The 18,610-nt window shown below is 43.0% G+C and overlaps 1 protein-coding gene across 5 annotated transcripts in view; it reads left to right on the forward strand.

Moving 5' to 3' along the window:
* LOC124717052 (zinc finger CCCH domain-containing protein 14) overlaps positions 1 to 18,610 on the forward strand; it is a 192,382-nt gene that overhangs the window by 85,953 nt on the left and 87,819 nt on the right. For 4 of the 5 annotated variants that reach the window (XM_047243727.1, XM_047243729.1, XM_047243730.1 and 1 more), the window contains 4 exons: positions 4,881 to 5,264; positions 7,731 to 7,803; positions 9,428 to 9,622; positions 13,814 to 14,009. In XM_047243727.1, the coding sequence (XP_047099683.1) occupies positions 4,881 to 5,264; positions 7,731 to 7,803; positions 9,428 to 9,622; positions 13,814 to 14,009 (848 nt within the window). The remainder of the gene's footprint in view (positions 1 to 4,880; positions 5,265 to 7,730; positions 7,804 to 9,427; positions 9,623 to 13,813; positions 14,010 to 18,610) is intronic. The other variant, XM_047243728.1, reaches the window with a different exon arrangement.

Genomic DNA, 18,610 nt, shown 5'->3' on the forward strand with positions numbered 1-18,610 from the left:
CTAGCCCCGTTTAACCTCATTTGGATGGAGGGCGTTTTCCCAACTCGTTGGCAGAATAGCGTTCCATCCCGGTGCTGAAACCTGGTGCAGATCCGCCAGTGGTTGATAGCTATCGCCCTATCAGCCTTACCAACGTTATGTGCAAACTCCTGGAACGGATGGTGAGTCGGCAGATCCTCCTAGCCCAGCAACAGGGGGGCTTCCGTCAGGGCCGCTCAGCGATCGACAATTTGGTCTCACTAGAGTCGGCTATTCGTACAGCTTTTACTGGGCGAGAACATCTTGTTGCTGTTTTCTTTGATCTTCGGAAGGCGTACGATACCACCTGGCACCATCATATCCTTGCTATGCTGCACGAATGGGGCTTAAGGGGTCCACTTCCGATTTTTCTATGGAATTTTCTCTCCAATCGCTCCTTTCGGGTTAGAGTTGGCTCTTATTTTAGCTGTGCTCATATTCAGGAGAACAGTGTCCTGCAGGGCTCGGTTCTCAGTCTTCCCCTCTTTTTGGTGGCGATTAATAATCTTGCGGCTGCGGTGGGCTCATCGGTCTGTTCCTCTCTACATACCGATGACTTTTGTCTTTATTACAGTTTCCCAAGCATCAGTGTCGCTGAACGATGGCTGCAGGGAGCTATCCGTAAGGCACATCGATTGTGGTTGTTCAGTGACATTTGTGTGGTCCCCGGGCCACATCGGCATTCCAGGCAGGAAACAAACGTGTCGATCGGTTGGCCAAGCAGGCCACCACTTCGCCACCCCTGGAGCTTGGTCTCGTGGAAAGAGACCTCAGGTCAGCCCTTCATCGCAAGTCCGCGATGTCTGGAGCTCTCAATGGTCTATCTTGAACACGCCAAATAAGCTCCATATGGTCAAGTCGTCTACGGCCGTATGGAACTCATCCTTGAGGGGCACGCGTAGGGACTCAGTTGTTCCCTGCCGTTCTGAATTAGACATACAAGTTGTGTTGGTACCTCTATCAACGCTTTCCAGCTGGAGGTTCTTCGTTTGTAGTTGAGTGGTTGACCTTTTACCTGATCCATCAACCACTGTAGTCTGTTTTACTCTAGGCAACTGTTTGCTCTGCTCCTTTTAAGTGTTCTCTGTTTTGTGTTACTGCTGTGTTCATTTTAGCTCTGTACCCCTTGGTGTTCCCTCCTTCTGGGTGCAGAGGTTACGCTTTTACTGTATAGGCCTTTTCAAGTATATCTGTTTTTAACTGGGGATTGATGACCTCTATGTTTAGCCCCCATCAAACCCCAAAACCAATCAACCCAGCTGGAACTTGTTTCCCTGTCATCTTAGGATATTCCTAAACTCCTCGAGTTTTCAGTAGACTCACAGAATATCTTAAAATAAAACTTCAAAAGGAACAAAAAGGTTCCACAGAGTGCCGACATTCTGAATATTTCTTTCGCAGAAATACAAGGCGGGTCTGCTTCTGTAGTCAAGATAGCTCCCACACCCTCATGAGGCAGCTGTGCTGTTCCGTAGATTAAATCCGAAACCACTTTTACACTTTAGAAATGGACATTATATAACATCGTAATCTGCTGTTTAAATTATTTTCTAATGTGTTAATGGTTCCTTGCATTAACTGCAAAATTTACATATAGATGTAGGGAGAAAAAAATGCAAAGTCTAAAATGTGATATTTACGACATTTACAGAGAGACCATATGGCAAACAGATTTTGTATATTTATGAAATGTGAAGTTCAGAACTCGAATATCAATTGGCCAAAGAGATTTTATGCAACTTTCAAAAAATTCTCAAAAAAATCTACTTCGATGTATTTTGACCATCTTTAATACCGTAACAAGAGTTTGTTTTTTCGACAGCCCGTGTGGCTCTACGATAGAACGCTTGCCTGATATGTAGGTGGTTCACATTGGATTCCTACCTGTCCTTAAAAATTTAAACAGATGTATCAATTATGCAAGCATTTCTGTGAAGAGTAAAGTACATAAAGATGAAGAAAAATTATTATTATTATTTTTTAATGTCAACAATCTCTGAGTGATATGTAATTAGAAATAAGCAGATGTGCAGTTTTCATAAAAAAGACATTGAGATATGTGTTAATTAGCATAGATCTCATAAATTTTGTGTTTAAATGGTGACGGTGCAGTATTGACTCAAAACAGCAATTTCTACTCTCGAACGCTACCTTTTTCTAACCCCTCTTCATCAAGTGACCACTGTGCCACAGATGTATGCTGCCTGTCTAAAAATTGACCTTATGTTAGGTTATTAAATCTGCTCGGGAAATTTAAAAACTCGATTTTCTCAAGGATTTTTGCACATTGCATCTGATATTCGAGTTTTGAACTTAAAGTACTATAAATACAAAAACATTACAAATATCCCTCGTTAGCCGTGCAGAGGTGGAGAGTGCACTTCAGCCACAAGTGTTAGGCTCGGTGGTAGACTCGGTGCCGTTCTAGGAAACCAGCAGCTCGAACTGTCGGCTCCGGCAGTAAGATGTACACAGCAGTGCTACCCTCTGTGTGTATCTGTCAGAGTTGCACTGTACAGCTTCCAATCTCATTAGAAATGTGATGCCCAGAATCCACTGAAATAAGTTATAGTATATCGCCCTATACACAGCTACTTGGGTATGGAAAGCCTACTTAAAAAATTTCGAGAATTGGTATTAAGTAAAAGATGTAGAGATATTCTACGGCACCCTCACGTGTTGCTCCTGTAGGGACTGTGGAGACGAGATTAGTTTCGAGATGGCAGTTGAAGAGACATTCGACAGTCGTTATTTCTGCACTCCTGTGTGATTACAGTGGGAAGAAAGTCTAATGTGTGGAACCCTGCTAAGGGCTCTCTGCTGTGCACTTCAGTGGTTTACAAAGGATGTAGATGTCACTTAGTAATTTCTGAAGATATAAATTTTGTCTGTAACAGATTAAAGTACGTGACCCAATTTTTTCAGGAGGGGGCTACAGAACTCAGTCCATCTGTTGACTGGGATTTCCATTTGTTTCTACGAATCTGTCAGGGCAGATGTGACAGTGGTACATCATCGGCTGTTTTTCTTTCTGACTCTGGTGTTTTTGGTGGTGTGGATACCGAGGCCTCCATACACTTTCCTCTTGTTATTGAGAATAACTGGGATGAGTCATTTGTAGATTGTTCTGTTGTAATATGGGACAGCGATAAAGACTTCTGATAAACTGAACACAGTTGTCAAATTGTCTTGCCTTTGTAGCGTGTAGTATGTAGATTAAACCAGTCACTGTTCTATGTCGTGTCTGGTTAATCATTGTAACATAGACTTTTTTTGTTGTGGCAAGATCTTTTCTCAAAATTTCAATCGCCGATTTTCTCTTCTGCAATCTAGTGTATTCTGCTGGTGGATATTGTGTTCGTGTGTGGTAACAGTGGCCATACAACAGTGATTGATGTACAACTTAATGAAGCTGTTAGAATTATTGCTGGTACTGTTAGGTCTACTCCCTTTCAGTGGTTATCTGTCCTAACTGATACTGCTCCGTAAGATCTTAACAGGAAAGCAGCTAAGCTAAACTCCCTCGACAAGATCACTTCTCATAAGAAATCTCCCTCGTTTGATGACCTAAGAGTTCCACCGACAACTCTGAAATCACAAAAATCACCCAGGGTCAATTCAGAAACTATCAGCTCTTTTGAAATGACCTCCGGCTGGTGACAACGCCAGAACGAATGTCAATTCGATAACTCTCACCCGGTTTGAGATCCGACAAAGGTGGTCCAGGGATGCCAATTGAGACACTAAATCTGGTAGAGGCTGAACCACATTAAGAATGGTCGAGGGAGGTGTGGTTACATCTCGAAGAACTGTGGTCTCCGTTCATCTGCCGACTACGAGTGTGGGAACGAAACATAGAATATAGTGTTAAGGAGTACCCGCTTCAAGTATTTGAAAGTAACAGGATTCTACATCGAGTAGCTCTGAGTGCTCTGGACTGGTTGTCATATTTTGATAATTCCATTTGTCGCAGATACTTTTGTGTACTTGCAAAATTAGACAGTAAATGAATAAAGTCCTTTGAATGCGAAAATATTGTGTCAGTTCCTGCCTTTGTAGGGAGGAAGGACAGTTGTGGCAAAATAAGAGAAATGAGAAACCTTCTGAAAAGATTTAGGTGTTTATTTTTTCCACACGGTATTTGACAGGGAAACAGTTGAGGAAGAGTTTGGAAGTGCTTCTGTGAACCATTTGCTGAGTACTTGAGTCTGAATTGTAGAGTAGTCACCTAAATGTAGATGTTTACAAATTAGGCAATCTGTGGCACAGATATCTTTTATGTTTAACAGAGCACCTGACACCGTTCTCGACAGCACGAAAGTCTCAGCCAGTGCCATTGCCGTACCTCCACAAAATCAAATTGAATGAAATCCGATAAAGATATTATCAGATAACGTAATAATTCTCGTATGACAGAATAAATACTCTCACCTAGAGAAAATAATGAGGAGCACTATCTATCCACTAAAAATGAGACATATGCACGTGCCATCCCTAAGACTACACAGACGAGTGCAAAACTTCGACTCGATGCACCGAACCCTCGTCGACGACCTCCAGTTATCTGCCAATGTAGACCCCCTGTCGTGGGCAGCGGAGGGCTGTTGCAGCCAGACCACTCGTCGCCCAAATGCGTACGACCTGCCTCCGCACTGCTCCGATCGTTCGAGAGACTGTGCGGATGAAAGTTTGACGAGTGACTCTTCTTCACACTGACTAATATTGAAACCTAAGCAGGAGCCACAGTTTCACCTCAGAGTGTGGACACTGAGGGTCTCTCCAGAATCGTCGCAGTTTGTCTGACACCTACATTTACTTTAATTAATATTAGTGTTGTACCACATTCTCGGTTTTTGTCGCAGGACTGCAGGCCGTCAGTAAACTCGCAAGTGGTCCCGACGGGAGCTCGCGAATCGGTGGCGGAGAACCGCGACGTGGAGGGCGAGGTGGTGCCCGCGGTAGCACTGCCGTCAGTGGTTCGTGTCACGCCGCGGCCGCGGCTGCCCGCCTCCATGCAGGCCAACAAGAACCTCCTGCTCAAGGCAGTCGCAGAGGCCCAGCGCAGTGTCGCTGCGGCAGCAGCTTCGGTCGTCGCGTCTGCCTCCGGCACCGTCCTGTCCGCCGTCTCGACAGTGGCTACACGGCACAGGGTAGAAGGGCGTCGAGTTGCAGTCCGGCACCGGGAAGAGGAGGAAGACGAGCGAGAACAGGAGGGAGAGGATAACTACAGGGACGAGGCACTCCAGGTGGGCATTGTTTATTTTGTGTCCTTATGTGTCTGGTTGACCACCTCTGGTTGCGTTTTGATTGTACAGTACTTCTTTTTCTGCATTCGCATAGATAACAGCAATAGTAATAATAATGGTCACGGTGATGACGACGACACCGGTGCTCACGGTGCACACGGAATACTGAGTGCGGAGTACTGCGAGACTGAGAAATTTCGGGACACTGTCTCAGAATAACACAGTTAACGATGTAGCTGATGTGGATACGGCCCCACACATTACATCAATGTGTGGCAACACTGCTGTAACAAACTGGCTACGCACCTCTCCTTCATTTGGCTGTGCGGGCCACCGTCTTCAGATGACAAAATGATTCGATGTAAGAACCCTAAAAATAGGCAGGCCCTACAGCTTAGCAGCAGAGGAGCCAGAGGAGAGTTCTGCGACAGAGTGCCGAAGGCTTGTGTGTCCGATCGGACGTCCTCCACTGTGCGGCCTCTGCTGCACTCCTCGTGGTCTGTGGTTCCGTGCCACTGGGCTGCCTGCAGAATCCGACAAGCCTACGGCCGGGATAGTAACCGCAGTCACTCTCACCTGTGAGAATGCCGCTCTACCTACGGCCAGCTGCACTGGCAGCTCTGGTCGGCACCGTGTCGGGGACCTACCTCCCGCTGATGTGCGTGGCACTCGGAAATAGCCACTGCCGTTGCACTGGTACAGAGGTGCTGCAGATCGGTGTCAGTCTCCACCTACCAGATGAGGGTGCACACTTGCATTTCTTGTAGTTTGATGGGTAATAGAGAGCTTCTCAAACCCCGTCCATTTTTCAGCACCTGTCATCAGCTCTAGCAGACTCCCGTCTCCCTCATATGCCTATCGAATCCGAAGTGCTCGAGTGGAAGACAGTTACACTGTCCCGACAGACCGAAGTGGCGTTCCCCTGTATATCGACAGTGAACTTTGTAAGCACTCCATTACAAATGTAATATAATAATAATAATCATAATAATACATAAAACACCTAGAAGACTGTAATATTGACAGAGTATGGGGGCATCTTTGTCTTAAAAGAGGAAGAATGAAAACATAGTCCGAAGATCTGATAGTAACTGACAGGTAAAGTGCCTCAAACGGTAGAGAGTGCAAGTGTCTCAAATGGTAGAGAGTGCGGGTCACGTAATATTTGTCTGTCCTGCCCCAGTGAAGGCCAATACCTCGGGAGGCACGATAATGTCTTGCTCGTACCTTCACTTGCAAATAAGTGGAGCTGTAGGAGTACCGGACCACTCCAGTAAGTGGTACAGCCACAGAAGTTCCACCTGACACTGCTCTGTATGATCAACAGTTACATACTGACAGAACAGTAGCAGCTGATAAGACTGTCATCTTACACTTATTTGTCCTCTCTGCATTCAGTCCAAGTACATGAAACTTAGGATTGTCATATGGAAACAAGTTTGTTTCTTAATTATGTATGAAAAATGTGAAAATCTTCTAATTCTTAAAAAAAAAAAAAAAACACACACACACACACACACACACACACACACACACACACGCACACACGCACACGCACCACTGTACTAGCACACCCACTGTGATTAACAAAATCATAAAATGTGTTAACCAGTCATTTATTATGGTATTGTGGTTTCTATTGTATGTTCATGAGCATGTGAGCAATGTTTTAGCATAGTATGCTTGTAAAGGTCTTAAGCAGTTGCTTAAACTGAATATTTTTGTGTATGATATTAATGATAAGCATTGCAAGCAACTGCACGAGACACACATTCATTGTAGGATTAACCACCTCTTAGAGAACATTTGTTGGTTAGTTTGAAAATATTTGCTTAAGCTCTGAGACAAATAATGAACATTCTATTTAGTCAATAACATGCCAGCAGTTCTTAACAATTTTAATTTCTTCCTTTATGTGTGCTGTCAACAAAAAATTGGTAATTTTTTGCGAAGGAAATATGCAAAATAAAATGATGGAACAAAATTGAATTGGTGAAATGTTCTGTTGTGGTTGTAAATGTTTAACGAAAAGCACTCCTTAGTATTTCTGTAATTTTGTGTATTAATGGTAATATTAAAGAGTGATATTGTTGATGCTAATCAAGAAAAAACTACCCTTTATTTTCACATTGTGTGTGTGTGTGTGTGTGTGTGTGTGTGTGTGTGTGTGTGTGTGTCCATCCATCTGTCCGTCCAATAGACAGCCTCTATTTCATCCATAACTAAGAACTGCCTTTCCACTTGGGACATAGAATGGTAAAAAAGACAGTCTGTGTGTGTTGTTTCATTTTACAGTCTAAACAGGTATTTTTTTTTTTTTTCGTTACTTAGCATTCTGTGGAATTGTTCGTATGTTGTGTGTTTCACATTTTATTTCCAGATACTGTTATCAGAATAACAGATTATTTGAAGTTGTTACTTGCACAAAGTGTTCTCGGAATTTACTTTTTAATTTTTTTGTTACAGAATCCAGAAGGCATATTCACTCGATGCTTCCTAAACAGGGAGAACTTTGCTGTAACGGTATCAAATGAATCAGGTCGGTAGCAAGAATTTTAGCAGTTATTTTTTTTCCAGTTTCAATTATTTGAACTAATTTGAGTATTTTGTAGTCATAATATTTAGTGGTTCTAGTCATCGTTACATAGAAAACAAAACTGAGCTTACTTTTCTCTGGATATCAAAATACTACTTTTTAGAATTTGTTCACAAACCAGTGAGCAAGTTGTGTGACCTCCTTTTAGTCCAAATAAACATTTACTGCTTTCCATACAGAAACCTTGAGCATTCTACCCAGGTGAAAATAATGTGCTCAGTCTTGGCTGTGCCTGCTTTTCAAATATTCTGCGTTGGACTACAGGAGAATTTCATTGCATCTGAATTTGACTTTTATATTGTGAACATATTTTGAAGAACGAAATTATTTGGTATCGGTCCAAACACAGTGATACATTATAACACTTGTGTGGAAGTGAGACATGGACAATAAGCAGTACAGCCAAAATGAGAATAGAAATGTTTAAATGTTGTATTGGAGGAGAGACTGAAGATGCATGGGTAGATATGTAATTAACTACTGAAGAGGTACTGAATCAAATTGTGGGAGGAGTCAGGGTACATACAGAACCACCACCAAGATGAAACAATAAGAATGGGTTACTAAGAGAAATATTTTGGGATTAAAAGCTGACAACATTGTGGATGTGCAGTCCTTTTCATCTACCATTCTACACATACATTGAAGAAGGAATGAAGAAAATGAAGTTGAGTCCTTAAGTGGACAAGCGGAATAACACTTGGGGCGGTCAGATGTCGATGATGAGATTTGTTGATAATATTGCTACTATCTCTGAAAGCGAGTAAGAACTACAGAATCTGTTAAATGGAATAAATAGCCTACCGATCATAGAATATGGAATGAAAGTAAGCTAAAGAAAGATGAAAATCCTGAGAAGCAGCGGAAATCAGAGTGGTATCAAAGTAAATGTCAAAATTAAGGTGTACGTAGTAGATGAAGTTCAGGATTTATTCTACCTTGGAAGCAGAACAGTGCTTGACAGGTGAAGCAAAACTGTCACGAGGAAGAGCATTCTTCACCAAAATCGGTGTACTGGTATGAAGCCTGTGCCTTAATTTCAGAAATAAATTTCTGAGAACGAACGTCTGTAGCATGTTGCGTAAGTGAATATTGTGGACTGTAGGAATGCCAGAAAAGAGGAGGAGCAAAGTGTGTGAGAGTGGTGTTACAGTAGGACGCTAGAAAGTAAGCAGTAAGTCGACCGATAAGAAAAGAATTTCGGAGGTTTTTCACAGTAGAGTTCGAAAGGATTTTGTGATAAACACTTACTAGTGAAGGCAGGATGAGCAGTTGTGCTACCTCTGACCTTACAAAACACACTTTTCAGTTATTCCACATTTCACACCTTTCTTTTTCCTCTCCATTCCTAAATTGAAAGTATTGATGATTTCACATCGTTCGTATATAACTGCAAGTGCTTGAGGCTCACGGACGTTGGGTTCACCCTTCCCTATACTGCACCAGTTACCAGTTTTGGCATCATATTAGCTTGAGGTTTCATGTAGGTGCAGTACGGAATCTGGAGCCTAAGATCGGGGGCCACCACACTACGTCATGTGATGACAGATTTGCTGTGACTGTCCAGGAGCCGTGGGAGACTCAGAGGAGGACGAGCAGTTCGACGACGGGCGACGGCGCGACTGCACGCTGCGCGAGCTACGCGGAGCCGGGAGGCAGAGGCCGGTAGTGACCACTGCCGGCAAATCCGCGAAGGCCTTCATGCCCGCTGACACACCACAGCAAATAACCATCCAGCTGTCTCCCGAGGGCAGTCGCGACGGTCAGTGGGTCGAAGGGCGGCTGCGCCGCGTGATGCCTCGGCACCCCCCTCCAACCTCCCACTCCCCTCCCCCTTGTCACCCCGTACTTGCCGACACTCTGTAAGCTTCTGTCCCACCCCCGACCCTGTTTCCCCACCCTGTCACCACTTCTGTGAATCTGTGCAACTCGGCTTTCCATCTGTTATTGCCTTTGCCCTTCTCAGTTTGTGTCTGTCTCCATTCCTCAACTGTGCCCAAATTTCCCGGCTATTTACTGAACCTACACGAATCGTGTTGCTCACCTTTTCCTATTGAATTTGCATTGCTTTTATGTGTTTGGTTTCAGATTTCAGTCTGAAGGCCGTTTAAATGCAACTCTCAAGAATGATCGATCATGTGCAAGGCTCTTCATCTCTACGTAACTGCTCCACTTTACACCCATTTGAACCTCCTTACTGTAGTCAAATCTGTCCCTCTCTACAATTTTAATGCCCTGCCCCTCTCCTCCACTCTTGCCCCCTACCACACTCATTATTCTTTGATGCTTCAGGCAGTACGGAGTCTTGCCATTCGCTTCTTTTGTCTATATCTCATCATTAACTGTCCGATCTACATATCTCATCTTTGATATCCTTCTGTGACACCACATTTTGAAAGATTCTGTTGTCTTCTCGTGCAAACTGTGTATCTTTTACGTTTCACTTCTGTACGAGGCTACCCTCTGTACAGATACCTTCAGAAAAAAATTTTGAACCCCTAAATGTACTGGAGATGTTAACATATTTCCCTTTTTCAGAAAAGCATCTTTTACATGCTCTTTATTTCTGTCATCATTAATTATTTCGTTGCCAAATAGCAATCTCTCAGACCGTATCTCATTTCCTAATGTAATTCTGTTACATCATCTAATGTCATTCAACTGCATTCCATTGTTTTACTTTTGCCAATGTTTGTCTTAAAACCCCTTTTTGAGACACTGTCCTTTCGTTCAGCTGATCTTCTGAGACCTTTGACATCTCTGAAGGGATTGCAGTGTCACTGTCAAACTGTAATCTGCATTTCTCTGTAGTGTTCTCTAATGACCATCCATTAATTTCTCTTATATATTGTTTTCATCTACCCTTTCGTCATCACCATTATTACAACAAATCTGGCTACTGTCATTCAGTACTCTGGCCTCACAGTGCTCGCTCTCTCTCTCTCTCTCTCTCTCTCTCTCTCTCTCTCTCTCTCTCTCTCAACCCCCCCGGCCATCTCCCTCACTCAACCCTCCCCCTTGTCCCCCTTCCTCTCTTCCTCCTTTACTCCCCACTCCCTCCCTCTCTTCCCCCTTACTCCCTCCCTCCCTCCCTCCCTCCTCGTTTTGTGTACAACTTGCTAAGCCTTAGCTGTCAGCCCTACCATCACTCACTTGTCCAGTCTCCAATGTCTGTTCCAGGCATGTCACCCCCCCCCCCCCCCCCCCCCTCATCCTCCCTTTTGGCCAAACACGATTTGGTAGCTATACAACCATTACCTATCCACACTTCTTAGGTTTATTTCAGTTAATGTGCTCTGTACTTATCTTAATATGAGAAGCAAGAAGGTACTGGTTTTTTAAATTTGTCTCAACACAAATTTTGGTAGTGGAGTCATTCCATGCCAAGTGGTCTGGAGATTACTGCACAACTGTCATTGATTTTGATGGAATTTTGTATGAACAGTCGACATGTTCCCAATGAACTTTGGTAAAGTTCCACGATCGTAAACCCTAGAACGGTCGGGCTGGGAGTACGAGACCCACTAGTTTTTGTTTCACTGAATTTATATTCTTATAGTTGCTCGATTTGACTCGAGCACTCTGCTAGCTTCCTGTAACATCAGAGAGAAAGTGTTCATATCGTGAATGAGGTTTTGCTTTGTTTAGTCACTGTTTGGCAGTCTTCCAAAAAGCACGCGGGTCTGTTAGACCCAGCACGACTGTTACTAATTTCTGCCAGTGCGATCCCATTTTTATTTTGGTGTAGATCTGTCATTGAGTTACTTTGCGAACTATTTATGATGTCTTAAAATTGAATTATGATTGTCAGTAGTTTAAAATTTAAAATGGCGAGAGAGAATCTTTAATACAGTGAAATTAACAGAATTTATGACAAAGAGAGTGAAGTAGATGATTCTGATGTGGACCCAGATTTCGAAATAAACGGTGATCGTGACTTCGAAATAAACAATGATTGTGACAGTAATAGTGAAATAAGTGGCGGTGAAGAGGAAGATGTTCAGCTTTCTGCCAGCACTGATGCACCTACTGTTGTCGATTCAAGTTTATCTCCCATAACTGACTCATGTATGTCACCTATGGGATTATGTAAAGGAAGGAATGGAGCAACTAAGTGTAGAAAAACTTGTTTCCCACAGAGTGTTCAAAAAACATGTCACAACATAGTTACCGTGCATTTGCCCGAAAGCATTCAAGCTGCGATGGATGTACATTCACCGTTAGAATCGTGGCAGTTATTTTTTTAGCAATGCATTGATTGATTTAGTTTTTGAATTGACCAGTATCTGAATTGATTGAGTTTGAAACAAATGTACGAGTGACCCAAATATGGCTAGGCGTAAAAGTAAGTTTTGATGAACTGAAGGCATATTTTGGCCTAGTTTACTTAGCTTTGGAACATTGCACGGCAGTAAAATGAATATCGAGGATTTTTGGAATACAGGTGGGACTGGAATAGAAATCTTTCGAGCAAGTGTTATTGAAAAGATTCAGATTTTTGACTCTTTGTATCAGGTTTGTCAACATCAGTATTATGCAAGAAAGAAAAGCACAAGATAATCTTGCTGCCATAAGATCCATTCTCAATATGTTTGTCTCCAAATGCAGTGCATATTTTGCTCCATCAGAAAACATTGCTTTGGACAAAATGCTCATTCCGTACAGAGGCAGGAGCAGGTTCAGAATGTGTATACCAAATAAACCTACTGAGTATGGGATAAAGGTTTTGATCCTGGCATTTTCCAAAACATACTACGTAAAACATTTGGAAATTTATGCAGGTGCACAACCACAAGGAGCATTCAAAGTCAGTAATAAGGCAGTCTGTTTTTTGTGTCTCGTAGACTCAGTAAACTGGTCTGGAAGAAATCTGACAATAGATAATTGGTTTACTTCTTACCCAATCATTAGAAAAGTGCTACAAGAAAAGACTATTACTTTTGTTGGTACATTAAAAAAAAAAATAAGCCTGAAATTCCAGTTGAGTTTTTACCCAAAAAATCTAAAAGAGTTCTCAAGTGTGTTTCGATCTCAGGAAGATGTCACATTACTCTCATATGTACCAAAACAAAACAAATCAATACTGCTTGTTTTGTCAATGCGTCATGATGCATGTTGCTAGAGGGACAAGACAGTGACCTCTCTCTCTTTTTTCAGTTGTTGAACGTTGCAGCTATCAATGGCTACATTACATTCAAAGCAAACAGAAACGTTTCAGTTAGAAGAGAATACCTCAGAACCCTATTAAAGTCTCTCTTAACACCATATCTGACAGTGCGTGCAACGCAGCCAAACCTCCCGCTCAAAATTCCCAGGCTTACCACTAACCTCTCCAGTACCAAACAACAAAGAATAGATGAAGATCCCCCAACAGCGAAAAGTGGAAGGTGCTACAAATGCAAGGACAGCAAAACTAAGTACTTTTGCAAAGTTTGCTATGTATGGTTATGTGTGGTGCATGCTGAAATGGTTTCTGGTGACTGTTCTGAAAAATTGTAATTTTAGACTACAATGTAATTCAGGAAGTTAAAATAATGTCAATATAACATTTAGTAGTACATGAAATCTTGCACTGAGAGCTTACAGCTTCATTCTGCTGCAATGGATACCCCATCTTTCAGTACATAAACAACTGGCTCACTTCTCAGTATGAGAATTCCAGACCGACTGAACTGCCGAGTGGTAAAATTGTGTGCAGGGGACTTAATAAAGAGTGCTTTGAATTACTGACAGACTTCAAGAATTGTGGGTGTAAACAGAAAAATGGAATGTAAAGTGTGCATTTACGAGGCATCGAGGGGTGCCTGCCACGACTCCTCATTTCTGTCTTCAACCTTTACTTTCGAAAGATGTACTGTGGCGGAATTACAGTTTCTAGTTTGGAGCCACTTTCGTGTAAGAGCTCTCGTCTCTTGTTCATTTACGTGCGGTTCAGTGTTTCCCACTCCTACAGGTGACTCCTCTTCGGAGCGCGAAGATGAAGAGGTGGCCGAAATACCGCCACACTCAGCAGCAGGGAAGGACGACACAAGAAGCTACGACGGGCAGCCGGTGTTCGAGGATGAGGACGAGGAGGAAGAGGGGGGGCCCGTGGCGACAGTCGCTGCCATCAGACCGACAGTCGTCACGACAGTGCCCCACATGGACATGTGAGTTCCTGTCATTGTGCCTGTGACTTCATATTAATCTTGAGATGTGTGCTTCTCTATTCTCACATTTTGTAGAGGTAGAGGTAGAGGTAACTATCAGTACTAGGCAAATTGTTGTGGTGATGCTTAGTGTGGGGAATTCTTTTCTGTATGTATTTGTCTGGAGTGTAGCCTTATGTGAAAATTAAGTATTATGGACATATAGACATGAAAAGAACGGAAGATCTTTGAAATGTGATACTGCTGCTGAAGCTTAGATGGGTAGATCAAGAAACTAATGAAGATATTCTGAGTCAAATTGGGAAGTGACTACCAGTAGGTGTCTTACGGTGGGACATCTACTCGGGCATTGAGGCATCCTTAATTTGTTAACAGATAAGAGTGTAACGGTATAGGAAAACCGGGACTAAACTACAGTAAGCAGGTGCAGGTGGATGCACATTGCAGTTATTAAGGGGGGGGGGGGGGGGGGTTGGAGATGACACAGGATTACAGTCTTTAATTGCCAGAGAACTTCAGTATGAGCACAAGTGAGGCAGGCCTGTTGTTTTTATACGTTATTGAGTTCTGACAGAACAGCTAGCTGTCAGGATTGTGGAGCAGTTTGGCCTTTGCCAAGTTTGCTGCAGTGTGTGGGGATCATTTGTTATGAGGAGTAATAGTTATTTTGGAATTACTTTGACCTTCAGTTCCTGAGCGTATAATAAGGATTAGAGTTTCTCGAATGAACCGTCACTATTAGGGGCTTTATGTAAAAGCCCCTTGTAAATGTTAGTTACCAGCCTAAAATGTGTGACTGGGAACCTAGAATACGAATGGTACAGTGTAACAAATAGTAAAGTGTGTGACTCAGTTCCGAAGAGTACTCCCTCTTCAGACTAGGTATAAATGCTGTTTTCAGCTTCGTGCAACAGTTACTGAAAAACCGCACAGTGCACCCAGTTGATAACTAGTTAATCTCTCTTTAACTTCCATCTTGGCCATAAAGAAAACGACAAACTACTGAGAACAGGTATCATATATTCGCAAAAAAAAAAAAAAATATATGCAATCGCTGCACAACACAGTACTCACCTGTGTTTTAAAAGGGATCAGTAAGTATTAACTGTTGTAGACCGGGCACGGTGGTAAAATTTGAAAAATATAAGTCAGGTATGAACTTAGAGTAAATACTGACTGATGTATTCCGTATCAGTTTCCCCATTTTGGTCATGATATCTGCGAGTTGTGGACCCCATGCTGTCAGGGGGGGATTGTTCCGAGCCTCTGCTGCTTTCGTACATTTTGCCTGAGCAGTTCTTTCCCCGGAGTGTGAAGCTGGGTGGCAGTCCAGATGCTCCCAGTTGACAAGAATAGGATGCGGGTTTTCATAAAAAAAAAAAAAAAAAAATATATATATATATATATATATATATATATATATATATATATATATATATATATATATATATAAAATAATATGAATATAATAGAGGGAAACATTCCACGTGGGAAAAATATATCTAAAAAGAAAGATGATGAAACTTACCAAACAAAAGCGCTGGCAGGTCGACAGACACACAAACATACACACAAAATTCTAGCTTTCGCAACCAATGGTTGCCTCGTCAGGAAAGAGGGAAGGAGAAGGAAAGACAAAAGGATATGGGTTTTAAGGGAGAGGGTAAGGAGTCATTCCAATCCCGGGAGCGGAAAGACTTACCTTAGGGGGAAAAAAGGACAGGTATACACTCGCACACACACACATATCCATCCACACATACACAGACACAAGCAGACATTTGTAAAGGCAAAGAGTTTGGGCAGAGATGTCAGTCGGGGCAGATGTACAGAGGCAAAGATGAAGTTGAAAGACAGGTGAGGTATGAGCGGCGGCAAATTGAAATTAGAAATTAGCGGATATTGAGGCCTGGCGGATAGCGAGAAGAAAGGATATGCTGAAGGGCAAGTTCCCATCTCCGGAGTTCTGACAGGTTGGTGTTAGTGGGAAGTATCCAGATAACCCGGACGGTGTAACACTGTGCCAAGATGTGCTGGCCGTGCACCAAGGCATGTTTAGCCACAGGGTGATCCTCATTACCAACAAACACTGTCTGCCTGTGTCCATTCATGCGAATGGACAGTTTGTTGCTGGTCATTCCCACATAGAACGCTTCACAGTGTAGGCAGGTCAGTTGGTAAATCACGTGGGTGCTTTCACACGTGGCTCTGCCTTTGATCGTGTACACCTTCCGGGTTACAGGACTGGAATAGGTGGTGGTGGGAGGGTGCATGGGACAGGTTTTACACCGGGGGCGGTTACAGGGGTAGGAGCCAGAGGGTAGGGAAGGTGGTTTGGGGATTTCATAGGGATGAACTAAGAGGTTGCGAAGGTTAGGTGGACGGCGGAAAGACACTCTTGGTGGAGTGGGGAGGATTCCATGAAGGATGGATCCTTCATGAAATCCTCCCCACTCCACCAAGAGTGTCTTTCCGCCGTCCACCTAACCTTCGCAACCTCTTAGTTCATCCCTATGAAATCCCCAAACCACCTTCCCTACCCTCTGGCTCCTACCCCTGTAACCGCCCCCCGGTGTAAAACCTGTCCCATGCACCCTCCCACCACCACCTATTCCAGTCCTGTAACCCGGAAGGTGTACACGATCAAAGGCAGAGCCACGTGTGAAAGCACCCACGTGATTTACCAACTGACCTGCCTACACTGTGAAGCGTTCTATGTGGGAATGACCAGCAACAAACTGTCCATTCGCATGAATGGACACAGGCAGACAGTGTTTGTTGGTAATGAGGATCACCCTGTGGCTAAACATGCCTTGGTGCACGGCCAGCACATCTTGGCACAGTGTTACACCGTCCGGGTTATCTGGATACTTCCCACTAACACCAACCTGTCAGAACTCCGGAGATGGGAACTTGCCCTTCAGCATATCCTTTCTTCTCGCTATCCGCCAGGCCTCAATCTCCGCTAATTTCTAATTTCAATTTGCCGCCGCTCATACCTCACCTGTCTTTCAACTTCATCTTTGCCTCTGTACATCCGCCCCGACTGACATCTCTGCCCAAACTCTTTGCCTTTACAAATGTCTGCTTGTGTCTGTGTATGTGTGGATGGATATGTGTGTGTGTGCGCGCGAGTGTATACCTGTCCTTTTTTCCCCCAAAGGTAAGTCTTTCCGCTCTCGGGATTGGAATGACTCCTTACCCTCTCCCTTAAAACCCACTTCCTTTCGTCTTCCCCACTCCTTCCCTCTTTCCTGATGAGGCAACAGTTTGTTGCGAAAGCTTGAATTTTGTGTGTATGTTTGTGTTTGTTTGTGTGTCTATCGACCTGCCAGCGCTTTTGTTCGGTAAGTCACCTCATCTTTGTTTTTATATATAATTTTTCCCACGTGGAATGTTTCCTTCCATTATATATATATATAATTTTTTTCCCCTAACTATATCTACATTGATACTGCGCAATGATACACCTTACGGCACATGGCAGATGGTACCCCATACTGCTTGTGTCTGTATGTGTGGATGGATATGTGTGTGTGTGCGAGTGTATACCTGTCCTTTTTTCCCCCAAAGGTAAGTCTTTCCGCTCTCGGGATTGGAATGACTCCTTACCCTCTCCCTTACAACCCACTTCCTTTCGTCTTCCCCACTCCTTCCCTCTTTCCTGATGAGGCAACAGTTTGTTGCGAAAGCTTGAATTTTGTGTGTATGTTTGTGTTTGTTTGTGTGTCTATCGACCTGCCAGCGCTTTTGTTCGGTAAGTCACCTCATCTTTGTTTTTATATATAATTTTTCCCACGTGGAATGTTTCCTTCCATTATATATATATATATATAATTTTTTTCCCCTAACTATATCTACATTGATACTGCGCAATGATACACCTTACGGCACATGGCAGATGGTACCCCATACTGTTAAGTCATTTCCTTTCCTGTTCCACTCGCAAATAGAACGAAGGAAAAACAACTGTGTATATACCTCAATATGAGCCCTAATCTCCCTACGCTTATCTTTGTGGTACTTACGCACAGTGTATGTTGGAAGCAACAGGATCATTCTGCAGTCAGCTTCAAATGCCGGTTCTCTAAATTTTCTCAGTTTCTCAAGAATCCCTCTGGGGATTCCCATTTGAGTTCCTGAATCGTCTCCGTAACACTTGCGTGTTTTTCAAACTTGCCAGTAATAATCTAGCAGTCCGTCTTTGAATTGATTCAATGTCTTCCTGTAATCTGACCTGTTACGGATCCCAAAGACTGGTGCAGTACTCAAAAATAAGTCACACTAGCATCCTATATACAGTCTCCTTTTTTCAGAGGAACCACAGTTTCCCAGAATTCTCCCAATAAACCGAAGTTGACAATTCACTTTTCCTACCACAGATCTTACATGCTTGTTCCATTTCATGTCACTTTGCAACATTATGCCCAAGTATTTAAATGATGTGACTGTGTCAAGCAGGACACTACTAATGCTGTATCTGAATATTACGGGTTTGTTTTTCCCAGTCATCCACATTAAGTTACATTTTTGTACATTTAGAGCTAGCTGCCATTCATCACACCAACTAGAAATTTTGTCAAAGTCATCTTGTATCCTCC

This window comes from Schistocerca piceifrons, chromosome 9 (assembly GCF_021461385.2).
Source record: "Schistocerca piceifrons isolate TAMUIC-IGC-003096 chromosome 9, iqSchPice1.1, whole genome shotgun sequence".
Classification (NCBI taxonomy): Eukaryota; Metazoa; Arthropoda; class Insecta; order Orthoptera; family Acrididae; genus Schistocerca; species Schistocerca piceifrons.